Below are 25,720 nucleotides of genomic sequence, written 5' to 3' on the forward strand. Positions count from 1 at the left end.
AGTTACAAGATTTTCCTTTTTTTTTGTAGCCGTAGTAGCAGTAGCAGCGGCAACTAAGCAATCACCAAATAAAAAGCCATCGGACAGTTGCTGAGCTCAGTTTCAATTTTCACTTAAAACAAAGTTGGCAAAGCGGACGGAGGTGCAGGACGAGTTGCAGGACGAGGTTCAGGAGTATAAAAAACTGGCTGAACTGCATCTAGCAACTCGTATCCACATCGACATCCACATCCCAAGAATCTGAGGGTCGTTGGGGCGTTAACAAAGCGCGCGAGACGGCTGCCAAATTGTTTTTGCAACTACACTTAGGGAAATATATTTACCTTTTTTTATCATTCCACATATATGCTTACTTATACGTAGAACAACCAATTGAAAGTCCAAAAAACTATTCAAACATCTATGTAACTTTGGAACATAACAGAAGGCAATTAAGTATTTTTGTATGTTATATTTATTGTATTATTTATTCTTTATAATTTATTTATATTAATATTATATATATTATTATATTTATTTTATATTAATATTTTTATGTTAACATTAATATATTTCTTGATATTCTTTACATTTTATTTAATAAGGCTACGAAACAATGAAGAATCAAAAATATTTGTAAATAATTAAATCAGTTAATGATCAAAACAAAGACAAAATTTAAAAAAAAAATTAAAAATCAAACACAATACTAATCTCAAAATTAATATATAATGTATATTTCGAATTATTATGGCAGGATTTTATAATGTAAAGAGGTTTTTCCTATATTTTATATTCAAGCTGTAACCCTTTTGGTCAAAGTTATGATTCTTGTTTAAATAAATGAATAATTTAATAAACTTAGTAAGAAAATAGTAATAATTATAAAAAATATCAGGTTATCATTGTTGCACTATGAAAATACTCACATAAATAAATAAAAGCTTAAGCTTTTTTACTTTTAAAGCCCTAATATAATATTTAAAAATAAGATAAACATTAATTTCGCATTCAAAATAATTTGCTTACAAAAAAACTATATTTTAACATATGAAAATTTTTCATTTTCTAAACAAAGAATATTTAATTTTCAGTTTTTTGTCGTTCTTTACTCTAAGATCGAAATGAAAGCATTTCAGTAAAAACAATGTTTAAAATGTAGATTATATATAAAAAATCAATGTTCAATGGTCATGGCTTTTCTCAGTGCACCTGTTGTTGGGTTTTGTAATCAGAGCAAAGTAGACGCAGACACATGACGGAAGAACTACTGCCCCCCGCGGCCCCCTTTTCGGCTTACGTGATTTCAGGCTGCCAAATCACGGATCGGGTTGAGAGAAAATTGTGGAGCGCACAAACAAACAAATAACAAGAAAGGAAGCTAACTTCGGCACGCCGAAGTTTATATACCCTTGCAGATAGAACTTCTATGAATAGGAATCCATACAATATAAATTATATATATTTGTGTTAAAAAACAATGAAGTAATACCTGCTTTCATTTCATTCACCTATACATATTATATTTGCAGTTTTACATTCACAGATTTGCATTTTTCCTCTACATCAAACGATCGATTGTATGGCACCTATATGATATAGTCGTCCGATTTTTATGAAATTTGCCACAAAATTTAAGACTTATATAAAATGGCTTTACCTCAAATTTTATGAAAATCAGCTGAAAACTAAAAAAGTTATAAATTTAATTGTATTAATTTCTCGATCGTTCCTATGGGAGCTATATGATATAGTAGTCCGATTTTCATAAAATTTTACACAAAATTTTAGAATAATATGAAATGGCTATATTTCAAATTTGATTAAATTCTGTTGAAAACTAAAAATGTTATCGCCACCGCGATTGTCAGTCTTCCGACAACAGCCACCGCCATTCTCATTCCTCTCAAATTTCTCGATCGTTCCTATGGGAGCTATATGATATATTAGTCAGATTTTCATAAAATTTTACACAAAATTGTAGAATAATATAAAACGGCTATATCTCAAATTTGATGAAAATCTGTTGAAAACTGAAAATGTTATACTTATTAATTGAATTAATTTCTCGATCGTTCCTATGGGAGCTATATGATATAGCCGTCCGATTTTCATAAAATTTTACACAAAATTGTAGAATAATATGAAATGGCTATATCTTAAATTTGATCAAATTCTGTTGAAAACTAAAAATTTTATAATTTTTTTTGTAAAACTTTTCCGATCATTCCTATGACAGCTATATGATATAGTCGTCCGATCCGGCCCGTTCCGACATATATACGAGTGAGAGTATATAGAAGACTAACTGCAAAGTTTCATTTAGATAGCTTCAAAACTGAGAGACTAGTTTGCGTAGAAACGGACAGACGGACAGACGGACAGACGGACAGACGGACAGACGGACAGACGGACAGACGGACATGGCTAGATCGACTCGGCTGTTGATCCTGATCAAGAATATATATACTTTATATAGTCGGAGGTGCCTCCTTCACTGCGTTGCAAACTTCTGACTGAAATTATAATACCCTGCAAGGGTATAAAAATATAAAAGAACCAAGGAAATAAGGAAAAGCGAATAGAAAAACAAAAAAAATTATGCTGTCGGGCTAGCCAAATATTTCTATATGTGCGCCTGCTGCCATGATGAACCAGAAACGGCAAAGGAAAAAGTTAACTATAGCCAGGACTTACAGTTATATATATATATATATGAATATAGAGAAAGAGAGGGGGGAAAGCGAAAAGTTTGTGTGGCTCACGTGACATTTGTTTTGGCAAGTGTCCTTTCCCCCATTGTCATCAAATCAGCGAACGTACCTGGAAAATCAAAAGAGAAAATCACCATTAGTGAGATTTTGGGATTTCATGACCTTTAAGTATAACTTTACTTAAGTCCGAAAGTAAGAGAAAATAATTAAAATAAAATACATAATATATATTAATATTAAAAACTCCCAGAGATCATATATATAAATAATGTAATACCCAAAATAAAATAAATTAACTTTTTAAATACTTATGTTTCAGATATAACCATATCATTGTTAAAATTGGAAAACAAATTCTTTTGTTTTTCAATAAACACCATTGTTGCATGATTTCAGAATTTTCAAAACCTTTCAATTTACATAATAATCCCTTATAATTCATGGCCAATCCATTTGATACACCTGCAAATTGATAAATAGCTTACAAATTATAATTTCAGGCTTATAAATGCCACGATAATCTAAAGATATAGTAAGACAATGGTTTGCATTTTGATATGCCATGCTTTCAGTTTATTTTTTGAAAATTTTTTAAGGTTACTCTCCAACATATTTATATTACATTTTTATTTAGAATAATTTATAACCAGATATTTGGTTCCTTTTGGAATATTCTTTTCTTGTATTAAAATATCTGGGGGCTTCTGTCTCGGCCCTGCCATATACAACTATTTCGGGATCGAAATATTTAGAGATTCTGTCTCCTAGATAAGCGTCTCCTACGCGGGATCGTAGTGATTTCTTTGATGTGTCTTTTGATGGTGGAACTTTTGATGGTGGATCCTTTGACGGTGGATCTTTTGATGGTGGACTTTTTGATGGTTTATCTTTCGACGGTGGATTTGTGCTATTTGACGGTGGATTTGTGCTATTTGTGCTATTTGACGCTGTGCTATTTGACGGCGGCTTGTTCTCCGAAGAGTCGTCATTTGTGTCATTTTCTGCATCGTTTGTTACATCGGATCCAGCATCAAGTGTTTCATTCTTTGGTTTTGGTTTTGGTTTTGGTTTTCTGGTAGTCGTAGTTACGGGCGGCAGCGTGTACAGTTTGCGCGTAGTTTTCCTTTCGATCACGGACTCAAAGCCCAAGCCTTTAATAATCTGGCCCGGCTGTTGTTCGCCACGGTAAACGTCTCGAACACATCCCCATTTATCCAGTATATAGCCATAGGGACATGGCTTTAAACTGAACACAATCAGTGGTAAAATCAATGAAAGCAAGGCAAGCGTGCATTTCATTTCGTTTCCAATTTTAAATAGCAACTAAAGAAAACAAAGCCAAGTGTGTGTCAAACACCTCCTCGGAGAGGAGTGTGACAAATTCTGGCTAATTTAGTAATAACAAATGTTATTGAATAACAAATTGTTGGCACTGAGAAAAAAAAGGAGGCTTAAAAACATGTTTGCAACAATAATTTGGATAATGATAAGTTAATTGTTAAAACTTATGTTGTTTCAACATTTTTTGACTACAGCGGCAAGCACACATAGATACTTTCAAGATACACATAATAAATGCCATTAGAGCCTCTTGCTGTCTACTCTCTTTACCTTTCCATCTAGTTAAGGATGTGTGTGTTTGCCAGGTGCAAATGGAAGGATAAGCTGGAATGGTAGGACGGTGTGGCACTTTCCCTGGTTAAGTTTGGTTAGCTGATTGTGCCGGCATTCCATCATTCCCGCTTCCCGTGTGCCGCTTTTAATGAGTGAAATGAAGTAGGATACTTGAATGCGGCAATTGCCTGCCAGTCGAGGGGCGACACAAAAGTTTTTCACTAATCCAGCGACATGGAAAACTGAATGAGGGACTTATACCTGTCTCACCCTGAATGTTTTTTAAACATTTTAATGTTTCTATTTGGTTTTATTTTAGTTGAAAACTAAATATATTCGAAGGGCTCTTAAAACTCGGAAAATCTTGGTTTAAAAATTACCCAGAATATCGTTTACTTTTCAGTAAATTATGTTCACTATTACCTCCTTAAAATAAGCTACTTTTTCTATACTTTCGCTTAGCATTTTAATATTATTCCCATGACTTTTCATTCCACCCTGGGACAGACAATTTAGCGTTTGCCATTTTTCACTTCTATGCTTTTTCCGACCGGACATCGTGGCGTATGCGCAATTTCTGCCCCAGTAGCAAGGGAAATCAATTCTTAAAGACACAATATATTAACGATGAGCAGACAAATTAAACAAAATGTTAAGGAAAATATATATAAAACTATCGTAATACCTCTGTGAGATTTTTGTAGGCTAAAAATTAGTTAATAACCGTATAAAAAATCCCAAAATCGCCATTAAACTTTTGCCAAACAAAGATTAAAGGGAAAGAAAGAAATGTTGCTGGTGGCAAATGTCAAAGCAGTGGACTCTGGCATCTGAAGGACAGCATTCTCGTCCTGCTCCTTCTTTTTTTTTTGTAGTTTGTCTCCGTTTTGCCCATTTGTTCGTTTGTCCGTTTGTGCCATTGTCGTTTGTGTACTGTCACACGGAAGAGAGTGCACTAAAAGTGTCGCCTTACGGCAACAACTGACTTGGAAAGATAATCACGCGGGGTGTGTGCAGCTTTTGATAAAGGTTTATCCCAAAGCTGGCATTGCAGCATACCTTTTTTTTTTGGGGCCGGGCAACAGTTTCGGCTGACTGGCTAAGTTGGCTTCAAGTTGCCACCAACTTGACTGACTTGACTTTCATCATCATCGTCGAAAAAGGAGAGAAAAATAAGAAGAAGTATCTTCGGTATTCGGTATCATGATGTCGCGACAACTTTCTTTTTTTATTTTATTTGTTCACCCTCTTTGCTGCCCGTCTTGTTTAGCATTTAATTATTTGAAAAATGCGCCATGGCATCTTGAATTACCGAGAGCTGAGAAGCAGGAAGGAAATTGGATTCGATTGGATGTGGACATGGCTGAGAGATCACTGTTAAAAAAATAGGGTTTACATTCAACGAGTAATAAATATAAATATATTTCTAAATATTTAAGCAAGTTGAGAAAGTGTAGGAGCATCAAAATGCTGCGGCTCTGGTTACCAAATGACATGATTTCTCAGTTCTGATTTGGTTGCTGTCTCCTTGGCCAGAATTTCCACATCTCTGCATCAACTTCAACTCAAGAAGTGAATGAAACTTTTGCTTATCTGCGTCACAACCACAAAACCGAATACCGACTCCAGCCAACCACATACCCTTCCATCTTCCACCTTTTGTGCACTGAACGAAAACCAGTATTCAGTATTTAATAATTTTTGATTTTCAAATTGATCTAAATTTCTAGTTTATGTTGGAAATATATATTTAAAAGACGAAGCATTAATTTAAAATATATTTGGAGAGATTTTGAACGATATTTGATGCAGTATTTAATTTGACGCTGAATAGTATGCAACACTTTTTACAACATTTATGTGGGGTATGAGAAATCTATGATAGGGGTTCTCAAATATAGCGTTTATCCTAGGCTCTCAACTAAACTAAAGTATATTAAGACTAAATGTTAAAGTAATAAGCTAAATACGTTTTTATAAAAATGTTATTCTAATGTTAAACAAGAAAACCAACTAGCTTTGGTACGGTAGTTTATATATTCTTGCAGTTTGTTATTTAATTAAAAGATGGAATCGGAAAACGATCATAACTAAGCTTCGCATTGATTAAATCGATATTTATCGATGGCATATTTTTATGATAGGATTTTAATATTATAATGCTCATTTTAAAACCCTGCCCGGTTATAAAAATATTCTGTTTTCTTTTGTTAGTTTTATGATTTTTGCAAAACAAATTCTTGCGTAGTGTACAGTTTCTAACGTCTTGAGGCAAATTTGTTGCTTTTGCTGCTTTTCCTGCTGCTGTGCTGTTCCTTTTCTTTTCTTTTTATTTTTTTTTATTTTTGTATTTTTGGTTGCGTTTTCCTTGGATGCATCAGCTTGTCTGGTCCTTGGATGGCTGGTTCTCCTTCTTGGCCCTGTTATTTCTACACATGCTCACACAGGACATGCTCTTTGTTGCTATTTTGCTGCTGCTACTGCTGCTATTTTGTGCGTGTTTCATTTTATTTGTTGGCACAAAATTGGGTTTTAGTGGATTTTGTGGCAAATGATTTTTGCTGGCTGCCGTTACGCTTGCATAAACTTTAATTTAATTTTTGCCAAACGAGGGGCACAGAAGTTCCCTGAGCAGCGGAACAAAAAAAAAAAAAAAAATTCAGACACAAACTAAATAAAATTACATACTTTTTTAGAAGCGTAGAAATCGTATAACTCACGTTTTATTTTATTTAAATTTAATATGGGAGTGTTTTGTAAGCTATAGAGAATGTATTTCTATACCGTGTCTAAAGTAAAATGTATTTCATACTTTAAATCTAATAAATAGTGTTAGAAAAGTCATTAAAATGAAGTCTTATAATTAAAATACAACCCTGGCAAGCCAAAGATCCCCAGGACTTAATTCTCAACCGATTAAAGTCCACAAATAAAAACTTTATCTTGATCCGTAAAGTTTTCATTGAAGTTTTCGGCACTTTTCCAATGATTTTTGCGCAATCGTCTTCAATCAGCATTCACCATGAGCACGCGTTTATTGAATTGCATATTTTGCTGGCAAGCCACAGGACACGCTTCCATCAATTCAAATGTGTCTGCCAGCATCTGTCTAGATAAATATATATACCACATATATATATATATATATATATATAGTTTCTTTTCGGGACATGGTAGAAGTTTTTAAAGAAATGCACAAAAGTGCAATTGAGTTGAAAGACGTGCCAAAGGGCGTTCACAAGCCAGAAAAGCCATAAAAATGGCACCTAAACGCTTCGAAGGAGCAGGTGAGGAGGAGGATGCCGGAATGATCCTGTGCTCAGGTGAAAAATTATAGCGTAAAATTCATATTTGATGACTTTTTGATTGCCAAACCGAAAACGGCTGCTGCCACGCCCCCCACACCGAAAAAACGCCTCCAAAAAGCAATCCTCACCCGCAATCCTCAAACCTGAGGATTTCATCTTTTGCTACGAATTCACACAGCCACATAATGCTTGGGGAAAAGTGCTTTCAATGGCGTCATTGTCAAGCGTTCTTGCCACAACGCAATCATCATCATCATCATCATCATCATCCTCGTCGTCGTCGTCGTCGTCGTTATCATCAAACATATCCACCTTCACCTGAACGGGAACTGCACTTGCCGCACATGTCCTCCAATGTACACTCAATAGTCAGTATACACTGACTGATCCAAAGCAATGCCAAATCCCAGGGATTAAGCTGCTGCTCCTGGCTGCTGTTGTTGACTGGATGGAACTGGATGGTTAGATGGATTGGACTGCAGAGGTTGTGCTCCGGATTTTTCCTTTCATTTTTCCATATTTCGTGTCGTTTGTCATCCTCGAGTCCTCATGGTGGTGATGTTGATGTTCATGTTGATGATGATGATGATGATGACGATTATGACGATGATGATGAGGACAAGGACGAGGACGATGTGCTTGAATCTCGATTGGAGGCTGGGGGCTGAGAGATATGCGGTTCCAGCTCTCAATATGAATTTTGCAGTTGCAAGAACTCGATTAATGATGCCCAGCTTGGTGGTCAATTCAAATAAATTTGTCACTTATTAAGGATGAAATTATAAGGGTTTCTTCATAATTATTCAACTGAATTTAATATTTATACATAATATTTACAAGTGAAAAAATTATTTATAATATTCTCATTTCATTTTAGTTGTATATATTACTTATGAAGATTAAATCCATTTGTTTGTTAAACATTTATGTTTATGACTTGTTTAATGTTAATATAATGCTTTCTTTTATTTTGAATAATTAGTATTAGTATTATTTCATTATTTTATGATTCTACAATTGTTTCCCTACTCAGTAAATCAATATTTCCTAATCAAACCCATGTAGGTAAATCAGTAACATAAAAAGTCAAACATTACTTGCGATCCATTAAATCCCTGAAAACCCATTAATCGCCTGACTCCTTTCTGTGTCAGTCAGCTAATTTCAATTAATGTAAAGGCACCGGGATGAGCCCTGAGCGAGGTCCTTTCAATGTCTCCCTCTCGTCCTGCCTGCCTGCCTGCTAACTGCTAAATGGTGTTGATGTGACGGCCCACGAATGCTGATGACACTAATGCTCGCTGGCACACAGACACACGCGAACTCTGACCCATGCAAAAGGACACGGGACAAGGGTCACGGGAGGCAGGACTCAGGACTCGGGACTCGGAACGTCAATGTGTTAATGACTCGATGGCATTGCATAAAACGGCTACGCTAATTTGCATTGTTGTGCGAGTGTGTGTGGGCGGGCAAGTGTGTGTGTGTGAAATGGCCGCTGTCAGCGATGTCCTCGCTCTCGTGTGTAATGATTTGTGCCGGCTTTTTTTCTCGACCCAAATACCGTGGCAACCTCGGCTTATGTCATACAATTAATAAAAGTTTTCACGCTCGCAAAAAATAAAAAAAAATACAAAATGGGTAAGGGAAAATAATGAGCCAGGCTGCAAACATTTTGTCACACGTTGACCTTAATTACATGGCGAGGTCCTTAAACAGGGAACTGCTTTCAAATTAAAGGCACACATAATGTTAGCGATTTTGGGTTTGGCTAAGTCTTAAATTAAATTTTATTAAGTTATTTGGTGGGAAAGTAAAGAGAAAGAATTGTACATACTTTAGGGGATTATATAAATTATTACTCGTGTTATTTAAGCTCTCAAAAAAATCTCTTATTAGAAACGTATCTCTTTCTTAAACCTCCCAGAAAGTATTTATTAATCAATTCTATGTTTGCCTCACCTCCAAAACCAAAATGCATTTATAAAGGATGTTGGCAACGAGTCTGACTGGCGGCAGTTCAAAGCCAGATCCAAATCCAAATCCAAAACGTACTCCTATTTGGGAACTGTGACGACAATTCCAGCAATTTTTATATGCCATTTGCCGATTTTACAACTTTGCTGGCGCCTGGCTTATGCCGAACCCAAACCAACTGTGGCGCTCAGTTCTTATGGCCAAGTTTTGTTGTCAGTTGCCAGTTGCCAGTGACTGTTGTTTTTGGCATTGGCGCCACCATGGTGGCCAGAAAGCAGAAAGGATTCCATAGTCGAGTCGGCTTTCGTCCCGGAACCATTTTTTTTGTTTTTTTTTTTTTGTTTCTCCCATCAGTGCGGGGATGTCGCGTGCTTGGGCCATTTTCCATTTTCATGACATTCGTCGCCAAAATGGCGTTGCGTGCTGCCGCTAAATGTAAGTATGGAAAATTGCTCAGAACGAGAACAAATATAAAGATGAAAGCTATATGAATATCCTGTAGTAAAAGCTGGTGCTTTTTATATATTCATAGTTTTATTTTTTTCTTTAATTTCCCATCTAAATAACTTGAGAATTTCCCAAAAGTAATTATAAATTTATATCCAAATTGGCGATAAGGGTATTGGTATGAAGAAAATTTCATGGCGTTTGTGGGGTAACAGGATCTGTGAGTATTAAAGCCAAACATCGAAATTTGTATGCGTCACAATCATCAGAGTCGCAGTCGCAAATAACAATCACTGCGAAAACTCATTGCTCAAGGAGAACCTAAACTCATAAAAAGATTTATGGCGCTTTCAAGGCGAAGTATTCACAATGAGAAGGAAAACTGCGTGCGAAAAGTGCGGGGAAATACGAGTCAGGGAACGCAATAAAATATATATGAACAATACCCACATTAGGGAGGTAAAGTTCATAAAGAAAATCACCGAAAAAAGTTATCTGTGCGAAATGATGATATATAAATCTAGATGTCAATGTTAGTTTATGGCTTAACAAAAGGTGAGAGTGAGGAAATGGTCAGAATAGTTTATATATTCCTGGCCATTATCATTATATAGTAAATAATTATTTGGATGAATAGTACAATGCTTAAGATGTGTAATTTTACTCTTGCAATAATCAATTTTAAAGAAAGGTTTTCTATATGATTTATAAAATAAAATATTTCATAACTATATATTTTCTTAAACAAAAAAAGTGACAGAGTTTAATAACGTCGTCTTAGCCCTTATTCCCTTTCCCATTTGGGCATTGTTTTAATGCATTTTCCAGGCCGAAAAACTTTTGGGGCGTGGGCATAAAGTTTTCCCCCAATTTCGTTGTGCAATTGGAAACTTTGTGCAACAATAAAATCGCCTGAAAATAAATATAAAAAAAAAACCTACCAAAAAGCAGAGGAGCAAAGCAATGGCAGCAGGCTAACAATGCAGGCAGTGTAAAAAATGGGCAAAAATAAAAAATGAATTGCTAGTCGCCTGGTAGAGACCACTTAAGTGCAGGGCCAAGGGATGGAAAATGATATATATATGAATTTATATCTATGAATGTATATAGAGAAAGGCAGACGCATTTAAATGGTCGACATCCGCGGCGTCTTCCGGAGTGGTTAATTTTATCGTCCATTTGAAATATAATTTATTGCTTTTACATCCGCGAGACATATTGCAATTAAATATAATATATATATATATATCTTTGGATCACAATTTCCAAAATAAATGTATGTCAAAAGGGAAAGCTAATTCCTAAGTAATTATATTAATGAAATATTTAATTTTGTCAATAAATATAGATTAAAGTTTGATTGTATATCTATTAAATATGTGTATAATTTATTATCTATAAATACTACTAACTAAAAGAGTAATTTAAAGTAAATGACATTGATCAAATTTAACATCTGTAACAGACCGAAATGTTTTTCACTGAACGTAATGTAAGACAATAATCTTATCAAAAATATTCTATACAACATATATTTATATTTTTTTTTCGATCTCAGTAAGCCAAATGCTCGAAACTTCATAACCTGTTACAGTTCGTCAGCTCTAGAAATCATTCCAACGCTACAGCTCCGACTGGTAACAACACAAAAAGTATTACTAAATATTCTAGCCGAACTCTAAACTAGTAAGTGAAAAATTTATTGGAAAAACTTTCAAAAATTATTCAAAAAAGTCTGAAATTTACTTTTGGTGCTTTTGAAAGTATCGCGAACATTTTGATTTGTGCTTAGGACAGAGCTGCTCACACAAAGCCACACTCTCTATGTGTGTTTATGTGTGTGAGCAGCTACTGTGTCCTGGCTTGTTTATTATCCTGGAAATTGGCTTGTAAATTATCCCCTGTTCCAGGTCACAATGGGCGAAGAAGGAGCACCTACAACCGCGGCCCCGGCGAAGACGACAGCGAGTGGAGCAACCATGATGGCGGTCAGTCCGTGGTTGACCGCAGCCGTAGTTGCCGCCTATGCGACCAAGGCCATGTGGGTCAAGTTGCGCCGCGTGGGATCATCCACTCTGCAGAAGAAGCAGAAGGTCCTGATGAACGATCCCCTAGAGCTGCAGGAGAATGAAAATGAATCAAAGGGCCACAAGGCAGAGGCAGAGGCAGAGTCTGGAGATGAGTTCGAGGGAGCTCCAGCTGTTGTGCAGGATGAGATGCTAAAGCACTTTGAATCGGACGCCGGACCCATTTCTCGAATGATCGAATTGTAGCCTTCGTTAATTGTTCAAATCAAAGGATGAAGACACATCTACACTCCACGAAACACTAAACTACACACAACACACACACTCGATGATTATTGTAATGTTTGCGATTTCCAATAGGGGAAGAAAGCCATTCAAGAGCAACCGCCTAATATGCGGGGACCATCAAATTGTTAGTGTTTAAAAACATACACTCCAAATTCATGACATTCCGGTTTTGTAATTAACTACCTGCTGCGATGACAAGCTGTTAATATATCTAGACTTTAACCTGCCGAAAACGTGTCCTACGTTCTGATTTGGTTTTTTAGAGGCAGAAAGGGAATACATTGTATTATCCTATATCCTTGTGTTCTGTGACATGGAAAGGGTTGAGGCTGTCTGCACATTTTGCCAATTGGTTATTATAATATCTACAAATTTAACAGAATTTGAAGCATTAACTTGAAATATAAAAATGGAGTACTTGATTGAAAACTTTTATATATTGTAATTTAAGTACATGATCATTAGAGCTGAGTTGTCTTAGGTAGCACTTCGGTATTTCATCTTGGGAATATTAGCGAAATCAAAAGCAGCGGAAACAAATGCTCGGCTATACTAAATTGCATGTGCAATCTCGTCTTGAACAATTTCTTCAAATTTCAAATTTCGCATTAGTTAATTATCAATAAAAATGTGCCAGCTTGCTGCCTCTGTGAGCATTATAATTGTTGCAGTTGCATTTGCGGCTTGATGTGGCGCTGATGTTTGACTGCAACTCCGCGATGATTTCGTAACATTTTGCCGCAGAAACGTGCTCTAAATAAAGTAAAATGTATCGGCCGTCGAGCAACAACATTCGTTATATATTACATTTTTTTCATCAGCTTCTTGTGGCCACTGTTTTTGTTGGTTTTCTTTTTTTAAACTTTGCTTCGCTTTGCTTAAACACACACACTACATTTTCTTTTTTTTTAATTTTTACATTTACGCGATTTCCTTGACGGCTTTTCCTCAAATGAATTTTGTTTTTGCTTCTCCCAGTCTGAGTTGAATTCAATATTTTATCTTGGGTTTCTTTTTCACATAATAAACGCGCCTTTGGCATCATTTTTGGGGGGGAGAGGTGGAGTCGAGGGGTTCGGGTCGATAATTATGATGTTGCCTTGTTGTTGTTGTGGTTATCGTCATCGCCTGCCACGATAATGTGCCGTTTGCCCCGCCAATCTCGGCCAGCCCCCTGCCCCTTCCCCCCATCGTGCCTGGCGCAGACTCTGCGCTTTCATGTAATATTTGCTCACAATTATTGCGAGACGACGCAGCCACATAGTGGTTAATGCTTTAGTTGCTGTTGTTGCTCTGCCGGTTGCGGTTGCATGTTGCAATAACAATTTCGCTTTCGCTTTCCAGTAAGGTAAGTCTTTCGCTACCCATTAGCCATCACGCAGAGCGGGTATGTTAGTTGCATACGTTTTGGTATATCAAAAACATTTTTTTTTTCTCAATGTGCTTATAGTAATTTAAATTTATTTTGCTAATATAAATAATTATACTTGGATTGAATTTTTATTCAGGAGAAAACTAAATATATTTTTATGTGAAAAAAAGCAAGCCCCCATATAGTAGTATATTATCTATATTACATTATATAATATTTTGTTGTAACTGTATTTAATATAGTATACAAAAATATATGAGTATAAAATATATCCATATTAAGCAAGAAAGCAAAAGTATGCAATGATTAAAAGATTTTCCCCACCTAATAATACTTTTTGAAAAGTATATATAAAAATGTTTAATAAATTTAAGATTGAAGTAACCAAAAAAAACAAATTATAAAGTGTATTGATCCAAAAAGCTTCTGATATATTAATTTCTACTTGAAGTCCTTCTTTTTATAAGTATAAATAATAATGCACAATAAAAATAGAAAATAGATTTAAGTGAACAAGTATACCTTCTGTGCTTATATAATATTTTAAATTAAAAATAGGTTTACTAAAAAAATATCAATATTAACCATAGAACCAGTATATATTTAAGATCCTAACATTCCATGGCCCCTGATGCATTATTTATCTATAATTGTTAATATATATATTGAATCTCAAACCCGTTTTAATGGGCATCACGTGTGTCGACTACTCCACACTGATTCTGATATGGATCGGTTTTAATTGTGACTCATTTGCCGAGGGGCGCGACATGAAAGTCAATGCGCCAGCGGATGCAACATGCGAGTGGGGCATGGAAAACAGCGGAATATTGCCGGGACATGGTTGCCTCTATGGGGGATGAGATGTTAGGGGGAGAAGAGGCAATGGTATAGGTATCGGTATCGTTAGACCTGCACCGATTAGAGCTGCACCGAAAGAGTTGTTTGTGTGCGAAACTCATATAACCCATTGCCGGTTTCCGCAACTCCCATTTACCAGCATTCTATGGCTTCATTTTGAGTGCTCACATTTTATGGCCATCGATAACTGAGCACCAAGTGTTAAAGCCATGCTAATGGTAAGTGTGAAGCACTAAGAAAAGCAACTATTCATTTATTACAATGTCTTATTTAGACATGGTTAATTATTTACATAATAATGGTTAATATACTTGTTTTTTTTAGTAAAATAACTCTCCAGATACTCTTACCTAATTAAACTTTGTATTTAAATCCAAGTCATAACATTACTTTTTTTTTTGCTTCATTTAAATAATTAAATAAAACAGTTTTATTGAAGTGCAGTGGCTATGCTGCATATTTCCTTTCATTCAAACCCATTACGCAGTAAAGTTTTTCATTCAAAGTTTTAATAACAGGGAAATGCACAGAGAGAGAGAGCGGGAGTGATGCCCAAAAAAAAAAAACCGAAAAACCACCCACTTCACGCACCGAGCAAAAAAAAAAAAAGAATAAAGAAAGCCCTAAAGAAAAACAAATGAGCAAAGGATTAAAAAAGTTTCCTGCCTTCCCGTCTTTTCCTTTATTATTTTTTTTTAGTCTGCACAGAGTTCCTCGCTGAATTCAATTTAAATTTAATTACTTCAAATGGGAACTTTTGACACATATTCGGGTGGCGGCGGGGGTTTGCCCCCCAAGTTAATGAGTAGAAGGGCAAAGTCAAGTAAGTCGACTTATTTGTCTGTCTGGCAGTCATTTAGCCATTTCCCTGATTTAATTGTAAAGTCTGCTCGCGGCTGAAATCGCAGTCATCTTTAGCTAATCAGATCAACAATTGCAATCCTTTTTGCCCCCCCCCCCCATTCCATCTGGAAGCCATTTTCATTACAAATTTGTCGTCCCATTGATGTTTGCCCCGTGCCACACAGAGCCTGTTCTTGTCTGATATTAATCCGATTGTCTCCGACATAATCTTTCAATCTGTGTGTGTGTGTTGGTGTTTGCATATCTCTATGAATTGTTTATAATGCCATTGTAGTTTAGATGAACTTATGTTATGTCAGCTTTGAAATGCCAAGACAATATATAGTTGTGTCTTGATTTAAAGGAGGATTAATTATCAAGCACAAAATAGTATATAAACTAGCTTAAAAAATTAAATCAACTAAAAATTGATTTAATTAGCTTATAATATCTATTATTTATATAATTTCCTTTAAATTTTAAAGCTTTGTATTAGAATCTGAACCCCAGACTATTTTTGGTTGGCGTGAAAATGCCAAAAAGTGACTTTCCACCGTCAACCGGAAGCGGAAGAGGAGAAAACAAGGACCAAGAACCAAGATGGTAGAAAACGAATCGCTGGGGCGGGCCAAAAAGTAACATGTTGGCATCGTCTAGAAACTTACAAACATGACATTAAATGTTTGCCCCTTTTTGCAGACACAAAAGCAGGTGAAAAGCTGGAACGCAGGAGCAGCGACACGAAGAAAAGTTTTTCCGGTGGCGCAGCTGAGTAGAGATTTTCTCATCGCGACGTTGCGTATACGCCACCGTTACCGTTGCCATTTAAATGCCAACAAACGTGGCAAACTTCTGCCACACCTATGGGAATTTCATTTGTTGTTCATTTTTAAGCAGTTCGCGATTTGAATTTTGCATCGTTTTCCAGGACTTTCCTTCATTGTTTCTTGTGCAAAGTCACAGGCGGGACAAAGAAGGCCGCAGTAAATTTACACAATGGAAATCTTAAGAGGTCCCCGGGGAAAACTTGCAGGAAAAACTTTCCCACACACAGACGCACACAGAGAGAGAGAGAGAGCACACACCTGAAATATATAACAACTACTTGGACTTGGACTCAGGAACAATGGTACCTGGCATATGTTATTCGTGGAGAGGAGAATATGCCCCAAACATTTGACCGGAAGTTGAGCAAAGTTCAAATTACACATGAAAGATTTTCATGTGTGTGTGTGTGTGTGTGTGTATTTGGCGGGGGTGTTACGAATGTTATTCATTCGCCTTTTGCAAATAAATGAACCGGATACAGAAACAAACAAATTCAATTGAATCACTCTCCTGGGCATAACAATTGAATGTGCCAGCCGGGGCAGGGCGAAAGAGAGAAAATCTAATGAAAATGTTCAATTTGCTGCAAACAAACGCAGGAAAATCTAAACAACAAATAAAGGAAAGCCAACTAAAACGAGCTAAAGAGAGAGATATGGAGGTTGAAAAATCTTTTTCCACAAAAGCAACACTGGTCGTCGTTGCTGTTGTTGCTATTTGTTTAGTAGTTTGTTGCACTTGGCTGATTGAAACTTGCCTTCTATTTTTCCCCCACACATCCATTTTCCTTTAAACCATTTATCCCTATTTCAAGGACAAACAGCAGGATGCGATTGTTTGGCAAATGGTATTGCCATGTGAACTTCAAATTAAGAGCTGAGCTGCAGATTAAGTGTTTAACTAGCCCACTAACTAAACAATTTAAAAAGGGTTTCGAAAGTATTTAGTATTGAAATGGGTTAAGTTATTGGGTTTCTCTTAATTCTAGTAATTAGTTAGTATAACAATAGAGTTGGAAATATATATTTAAAAGTCTATAACATTTGACATATAACTTGTTATAAGAAATTAACCTTTAACTCTGCTTTGCACAGATTTAAAATATTAAGTGAGGTGAAAGTTAAAGGACTAATATGTCATAATATAATTAATTGCTCATCCCTTATCTCTTAATATTATTTATTATTCTTTTATTATAATATTATATTAATATTACAATCAAGAAATACAACTACTAACTAACTGTGCTGCAACTTTAAAGATTAGTATCTTAATAATATATTACTAAATCAACATATCCATTGAACTTAAACTTAATTCCCCAAAATGATAATGATAAATGATTTGTTATGCAAAACTAACCACTTATCTTTCACTTTTCAGCAATTACAAATTTATTAGCTATTTAGGTATTTTATGGGCGTAACCCCCATGACCCCTCCCCCAACCCCACCGTTCAGCTTGATTTCTTTTCTAACAATTTCTATGCACTTTGTTTATGCATTTCTTGGCACTTTTGGTCTTTGACTTTTCCAACTTGATCTCTTCCGTTGACTGTCTTTTGGGTCGTTAAATATTTTACGTCTTACGGTCACTTGGTCTATTAGGTGTGTGTCCGTCCTCAGAGGGGTAAAAGGAAAGGAGCGTATTAATTTTGAGCTTAATTGATGGCAGCCATTAAAAAATGCACGACAAACGAGCGGCGGTGGAACTCACTCACAGCTTTTTGGTCATATATCAAGCGACCCACAACTGCAAATGAACTGCAATTATCAAGGAGCAGCCCACAAACCGCTGCAGAAAATACAAAACAAAAAAGTAAAAACAACAGATGCAAACAAGTGAAAAACTGATTTTCCAGCTTTTTCAGCTTTTTCACATTTCGTTTGTGTTTACGTTTTGGCCGCAATGCAAATCATCATTAAATAAATTACTCATAATTATCGCTGCCGTTGACTAGTCTTTTGCTTTTCCTTTACCATTTTTTTTGGTGCAAATTCGCGCCAGGCCATTTGTCTAACCCAAGTCAAATTTTTGACTAATTTCGATTGCAGTTATTGGGGGGACCCCGGAGGGGGCTCTCTTTTTTTTAGCTTTTCCTTTTGTGGATTTTCCGCGCGCCTGGAGCCAAGTGGGCGGCATTAAGTCGTGTAATTTTCTGTCAAATTTTGTATGATTTTTGGCTTGATAAAATGACCGAGTCTGGTCTGGCATTTGCTTCCTGGTCCTGGCCAGACTCAACTCAAACTGGACAGCTGTCCGTTTGGCTGCTCATGGGGCTACCATGAAAATGCGAAAAAGATTGCCTTCAAAATTGGCAGGCACTCATTGAAGTTGCATTGTTTCGCGAAGTGGGCGTTTTTCTAATCAAAGAAAAAAGCTTGCACAATAACCAAGGAAAATTGCGTTTTTCTTTCTGTCTTTTTGTTTTTGTTATGCCTAAAAAGCCAAGCCCAAGAAGCGTTAAAGTTGCAGGTAATACATAATAATAAACAAAACAAAAATTAAATAAAATACTTTGTAAAGGCACTTAAAATACCTAACAAGGGTTTGTGAATTAACAACTTTGTAATTAGTTTTATGCTTAGTTTATGTAATACACTCACTTAAATCTTTGATTATGAATCAAGAATTTTGTAATAGTTTTTATGCTTTTTTCTTTTAGCTTCTAATACACTTGTGTTACCCCACAAAACAAAAATATATCGCTCGCTTCATTGAGTTTTGTGGGTTTTTCCCTTTTATTTTCCCACTTTTCCATTGCAATTTTCGCACTCAAGTGGATAGTAATTTTGTGGTCGTCTTTGAAAAGCGGGAATTGCATTTCGCTTTTCAGAGTTCGCTTTTTTTTCGCCTTTGCTGGTAAATCGGATAAGTTGAACAAGTCCATTTCAGAGACCCAATCTAAAGAGTGATTGAGAGACCGTAGTGATTGTTCATCGGCGGTAACAGATAATGCCACAAACGCACATATCGATGACATAATGATTGTTGAACAACACAACGGACATTTGTTATAACATTTGTAAATTGCAACTAATCAGGGGAAAATTGTACAAGATAAAATCTATATATTGAAAACATGTTTAAATATAGACTTTGTAACAATAAATATATATGAAGAAGAAGGTTTTTTTAATCAGGTTTTAGTTGTTATATTCTTCTTGTCTTATTATATATCTTTAGTAATATATTTTATAAAATAAACCCCTATTTACATATACTTCAAATACTCTCTTTAAATACTTTCTTCATACATTTAGCTTAGGATCAACTTTTCCGTTTAGTGTTAGTTTCAGCTTTCAGCTATATTTTGTAAATAAAAAAAGAAGACAAAAATAAAAAACCTTTCATTAACCAGAGCCAAATTATGAATGACGCTCTGTCGTCGTGCCTTGGCGACAACTGTCAAAACAGGCCGAGTGTCGAGTGTTGAATGGTGAGTGTTGAATGTTGAATGTTGAGTGCTGATGGCCCCGGTCTCCTCTGGGTATGCCTTATATAATGCACTGGACAAGCGCAAATGATTTACACAAATTATTTTGCAATGTGCGTTGGCAAGTTTGCTGCTTAAAGCCAGCCTGTCTCGGCCATCAGCCATCACACATAGCCAAAACCCCCCCTCCTGGCCAAAACCCCTCGCCTGTCGCCGTGAGCCGTAAGTCAAACAAATCAGTCGTGCCAGAAGATTAATGGCGGCATTATTGTGTCGCCTGCACAGTCATCCTCATCGGCATTCGGCTTGGGCCCTTCGGATGCCAGTTTTTCCACACTTTTCACTTTCCCTCCCCCAAGAGAGCTCAGCATCCCAGCTACCAGTGACCAGCTACCGGCTACTGGCTACCAACATCATTGGCAACTTCATCATGCGGCTGGGCATCGGGATTTCGATGATGGTGGTGCATATAACCCGCTCTCAAAGCGTCCTCACCACTCACGTTATGTCCTAAGGGGGCTTTTCCCAGCTCACAAAGATGGGTGCGTGACACGAGAAAAGGTTTCTGCAGGCATAATTAAGTGTATCAATAAAGGTAATAGATAACCAGATCCTGGACTGCATAAATTATAACTAGGAAATATTGAAAAATTAATTTCTATTTGGTATTTAAAATAAACTCCTGTACACGTAATCTTCTCTAACTCCCTGGCTCATGGCCTGCGATTTTTCTTTGCAGTAAATAATTTTTCATGCCATCTGTCCATGTTATATGTCTGTCTGGCTCCGTCTCTTCATGTTGTCGGTCCCTGTCCGCCCCTGCAGCCGTATTATAGCCCATTGATCAGTTTGTTTTACTAGCTCCTGGACTGCCAGCCAGGCTCCTGGACTGGAGCATCCTCCGTCTGGTTTTGTGTACATTTTGGATTATGAACTCTTTAAAGCTCGTGCTGCCGTTGAATAGGGAGGCACCGGCAGATGTCGATGTCCGATGGTCAGTTGGAGGCGGAAGAATCGAAAGGAGCTGTGGAAAGGACGAGGAGGTGGCAGGCTTTGTGGTCAAAGCCGGACTGGTACTCGTTTGATTATGACGGATGTGGTTCGGCCAGCAAAATGCGTTTTTGAAGTCCCATCCAAACGAAAATGAGTTCAAATTGTTGGCCAAAAGAATGTGCTATAATGCTTTAAGTATCGATTAAGGCATTTAAGTTGAAGTGAAAGCTCTCTTTTAAGAGATTTTACTAGAAATTGATTGTTTTGTGGATCTAGATCCCAGAGAACTATAGTTAGATATAGGATCTTGTTGTTTAACCGCACAAATCTCTATCAACTTCATCCTTTCTCAATTCATTTTGAATTCCGGGAGGACAAGTCCTTCTCCTGTGCCGCCTTTGTTCCCATTTAGTTGTCCTTTATTGGAGGAGGGGAAGAGACACAACTCCCAGGAGTTTGCAGCAAATTTGTTTAGTTTATTGGCATTGTCCTGGGAATCCTAGGAGTCGAAGCAAAAGCTCACTGCAGTCCTGCTAAAAGTTTCGCAATGCGAAGTGAACATTTAATTAAATTCCTTTGCACCTTTAGTGCTGCGCTAAAAATTCCACACCGCTTCTTCAGGGCCATAACGAATTAATCTCTGTGGGTTTTAAAGGGTATCCTGCACACTGTTTCAACTCCCTTGTAAGCCCTACAAATGAGGCATTTGATTTTCTGTAAAAACTATAAGTTTCCGCGACAAAACGGTGCCTTGTTTTATGTCGTCTACTGTCGCTTTAATGGCCTGCAGTGCCGTTCAATCAGCCCGCTGAATTATGTTGACATGGCACGCACAACGCGGGTGTGCATATATACATATAGATATATATATATATATATATATATATATACTGTATAGGATACTTTTGGGGCCAAGAAAAAGGGCAGAAAGCTAGACCGACAAAGTTTTCAATTTACGTTTTTAAGGCTTGGCCGCAATTTTGCTGGCGCTGCCACATCGTCTTCAATTTTGCAAATGCGCCTCAACGTCTGGCCACGTAACCGGAAGGAAATGCGCAACAAAGCTTTTCTTATTAGCATGTGTGGGCAGGAGGGGTGGGTAGGAGGTATAGTGAGTGTAAAGGAAAAGGATCCTTTTGGCTCTGTGGCTCTGAGCCTGTTTAATCGATAATTTTCTACCCGGGCGAGTCTCTTAGAAAATTGCTTGCCATTTTATGGCCTAACTGTGAAGCGATTTCAGTCACGACAGAATGTTTTTATTTTATAAAATGAAGTTTATTTTTAGGTCAAAAATTGAGCCTAGGTTTAAGTTAAATAAACAATTAATTTATTTGATTTAAGGGCTTGATTTAAGTTCTGATTCTAATTTATAATACAACGCAAATTTTAAAATTAAGACTTTTGAAACTTATCATTTCCCTAGCCTTAGATACCTCTTCTTAGACATTATTTATCTCATTTTCTTTGATCTGAGCATTTCCCTTTTTAATGGCATTACTTGGGATTAATCTCCATAGACAGCGGAGTGACTGTGGAAACCGTAAACCGATCTCTACTGCGACAGTCAAGAAAAGCTCAGTGGGGAAAAACGTGGAAAAATCAAACTCGAATCAATTGCCGAAAGCCAAAAGGGCAAAAAATTGGTAGCAAGTGCGTCAGATAGAAATCGAGAGGGAGAGGGGGAGACGTCGACAGGCAGCCACTTTTCAATTTCTTTGGACGCACACCCATCTGCCATCCCCCCCTGCTATACATCTAACCCCATGGCTCTCCTCCCACTGGTGAATTACCACCCACGAGCAATGTCCTTGCCCAGAGCAACGCTTGACGCTTGTCCTTTAAGCCACTTGCCGTCTTTTGTCCTTGGGGGCAATCAATCCGTGTTAATGGCTCCGCAGCTAAATCAAAAAGATTGCCACAGCATAAAAAAAAAAAAAAACAGAGAAAGAGAGTGAGTGAGAAAAAAAAGGGAAATCGCACAAGAAAACACCCAAAAAACGGGACAGAGGAAAACAAAAGAAAAGCAGCAAGAAACAAAAAAAGTAGGAGGAACTTTGCACAAATATTTTCCCACTTGAGTTTGGCCAAATCTTTGCCAAAGATGGCGCAACTTAAATTTGTTGTAATCCCATTTGTTTGTTGCCCCTGCATGTGGCCTGCTTCAACTATTTAATTATGTAGTATCCTTCAAGGAAAACTTGCCGTACATCGAAGGAACAACTTTAGACACACACACACACACTCGTACACACACAAGGCCCAGATGATGCTGGGTGCAGAAAGAGGGGAGGGGCGGGGGCAATTGCAATTTGTATGCCCGTCAAATGCGGCTCGTTATTGCGAAATTTAGAACTGCTCGAAATAATTTCCAGCAAATTTTCGTGCAAACGAGCCAGACGCCGTTACACACACACCCACACACACTCTCACAAACTCACACTAACACTATCACACACAAAGCTAACCAAGACACTGAAGAACTTCTGGCTAAGTGTGCACCTCACAAATGCGTCTAATTGATGTTTTGGTAAGTCGAGAAAGGAAGGAAATTTAAATAAAAACTCTTCTAAGATTAAAGATTTACAATTTTTAAAAGCTGAGGAGCTTATCTAGAATGAATAACGAGTTATTAAAACCCTACAAAAGATGTCTATTAACTTTGGTTAGTAAGTAATAATGACAAGTGAGTAACTATAATCAGTAAATAACTATGAGCAGTAATTAACTATGATCAGTAAGTATCTATGATCAGTAGGCATCTATGAACAATAAGTATCTATGACCAGTAAGTATGTATGATCAGTTACTAACTTTGAACACTAATAAACAATGACTTGCAACTTTTGAAACACAACACATATCTGAAACTTGGCCGGCAGCAGTCACTTCGTTCCGGGGATGTTAGAACTAGTTGGGAATCATATGCACTAATGTGCGTAAGTAACTATGAGCAGCAAGTAACTCTGAACACTAAGTAACTATGACCAGTAAGTAACTCTGAACACAAAGTAACTTTGCCCAGTAAGTAACTCTAAGCAGTATCTATAACCAATAAGTAACTCTGATCAGAAAATATCAATCAACATTAAGTAACTATTATCAGTAAGTATCTATAACCAATAATTATGGATGATCAGTTACTAACTTTGAACACTTATAAACAATGACTTGCAACTTTTGTAACGACACATTTCTGAGACTTGGCTGGCAGCAGTCACTTCGTTCCGAGGATGTTAGAACTAGTTGGGAATCATATGAGCCGTAAGTAACTCTGAACACTAAGTAACTATGACCAGTAAGTAACTATGATCAGTAATTAACGATGAGCAGTAAGTAGCTCTTAACAGTAAATATCTATGACCAGTAAGTAACTAAAATATGTAAGTAAATATCAGAAAGTTTCTGAGTATGTAAAGGGGACCAAAGCAGTAAGGAAGTAAGGAAATAAAATTGAATATATAGTCTAGACCTAGGTCTGATACCACCAATAGCTTCTTACCGCAGTAAAGGACACGTCATTGTTTACTTCCTTTCAGTGTAGTGACTAAGATTGGGTGTCTTCATCCAAAGTAAGCTTCTTCCTAGTCATCCAGATGTGTTTCATTGGCCACGTCATATTTTTGAAGTCGAAGGCTGATCACTTGCACTATCACTATTGATGTTAACACTAGGTACCCCTAGGACAGACTGAGGCGCGCGCGACCTCAGCGCCTCTATTTATAGTCCCCGAGCAGAGCAGAGAAGAGCAGAGCAGAGCAGAGAAGAGCAGAGCAGAGAAGAGCAGAGCAGAGAAGAGCAGAGCAGAGAAGAGCAGAGCAGAGAAAGTGAGTGTGAGTGCGTGGGAGAGAAGCAGTTTCCTCTAGAGTTTAACTTAGAGCGATTAACTTAGAGTGAGAGGGGAGAGGCAGAGAGGAGCAGCGAGCTAATTAATTTAACTATAATCAATAAGTAACTATGAGCAGTAAGTAACTCTAATCAGTAAGTATCAATGAACATTAAGTAACTCTGATCAGTAAGTATCAATGAACATTAAGTAACTTTGATCAATAAATATCAATCAGCATTAAGTAACTATGAACAGTGAGTATCTTTGACTATTAAGTATGTATGATCAGTTACTAACTTTGAACACTAATAAACAATGACTTGCAACTTTTGTAACAACACATATCTGAGACTTGGCTGGCAGCAGTCACTTCGTTCCGGGGATGTTAGAACCAGTTGGGAATCATATGCACAGACGAGCGAGATTTGTTTTGGAACAAATTTAAGCCATTGGAAGGAAACTATGGAGTTTTTCTTTTATAAAATTTTACTACTCTAGAAATTGGAGCATAGCAAATCGGTGCACTCTATATCTACATATATATAGCTGCCATGGGAACGATCAGAAAATTTTAATAAAATATTATAACTTTTTCAGTTTTCAACAGATTTTCATCAAATTTAATATATATAGCCATTATATATAAGTACAGAATTTTGTGTACAATTTTATATGAAATGAAAGCAGGCATTACTTTATTGTTTTTTAAACATAAATATGTATAATTGATGTTTTATTAATTCCTAGTGATCGAATTTCAATCTGCATTCATTCTTTTAATATAAAAATTGATTTAATTTAGGTATTTTTTAACCACATACCAAAATTCAGTTCAATATAATCCTATAGAAAAGTCCCTAAAATGAATTTAATAAATCTCTTAGATGCTTTCTTTATATAACACTGTAAAAGAGGCTATACTTTAACCAATTTGAATTCGCTCAAGTTAAATTTTTGACATGAGAAGGACGCCTATGTCGCCTGATCAATACCAAAGTCAACCTGCAACGTTGCTCCCTTAAAACCCTTACCCACAATTAACGCCCCCACGTCCTTTGGCCGGGCACGTGCATTAAAAACTTTCGGCGCCAAAGTTGTCCAGCTGAATCCGGCGTCCGAAACGCATACGATCCTGGACGAGGAGTCCTGAACCGTAACGACGGCCGACTAAAACCCAAGGCAAACTGTGTTTTTGAACTGCTGCAAG

At 36.8% G+C, this 25,720-nt stretch overlaps 1 protein-coding gene and 1 long non-coding RNA gene across 2 annotated transcripts in view; one reads left to right on the plus strand and one right to left on the minus strand.

Annotated features, from left to right (window-relative positions):
* Nucleotides 1-2,527: 2,527 nt before the first annotated feature.
* LOC110191099 (uncharacterized) overlaps nucleotides 2,528-25,720 on the minus strand; it is an 86,211-nt gene continuing 63,018 nt past the window's right edge. Inside the window, exon 5 of the long non-coding RNA XR_015270638.1 lies at nucleotides 2,528-2,802. This is a non-coding gene — a long non-coding RNA (uncharacterized LOC110191099). The remainder of the gene's footprint in view (nucleotides 2,803-25,720) is intronic.
* On the plus strand, nucleotides 11,580-12,587 carry LOC110191072 (uncharacterized). Its single transcript, XM_020961810.2, has 2 exons — nucleotides 11,580-11,725; nucleotides 11,950-12,587. Exon 2 carries the CDS (start codon nucleotides 11,956-11,958, stop codon nucleotides 12,310-12,312), a length of 357 nt encoding a protein of 118 aa, XP_020817469.2. The 5' UTR covers nucleotides 11,580-11,725; nucleotides 11,950-11,955; the 3' UTR covers nucleotides 12,313-12,587.

This window comes from Drosophila serrata, unplaced genomic scaffold (genome assembly GCF_035046125.1).
Source record: "Drosophila serrata isolate PLE 108 unplaced genomic scaffold, ASM3504612v1 contig_184, whole genome shotgun sequence".
NCBI classification, from domain to species: Eukaryota; Metazoa; Arthropoda; class Insecta; order Diptera; family Drosophilidae; genus Drosophila; species Drosophila serrata.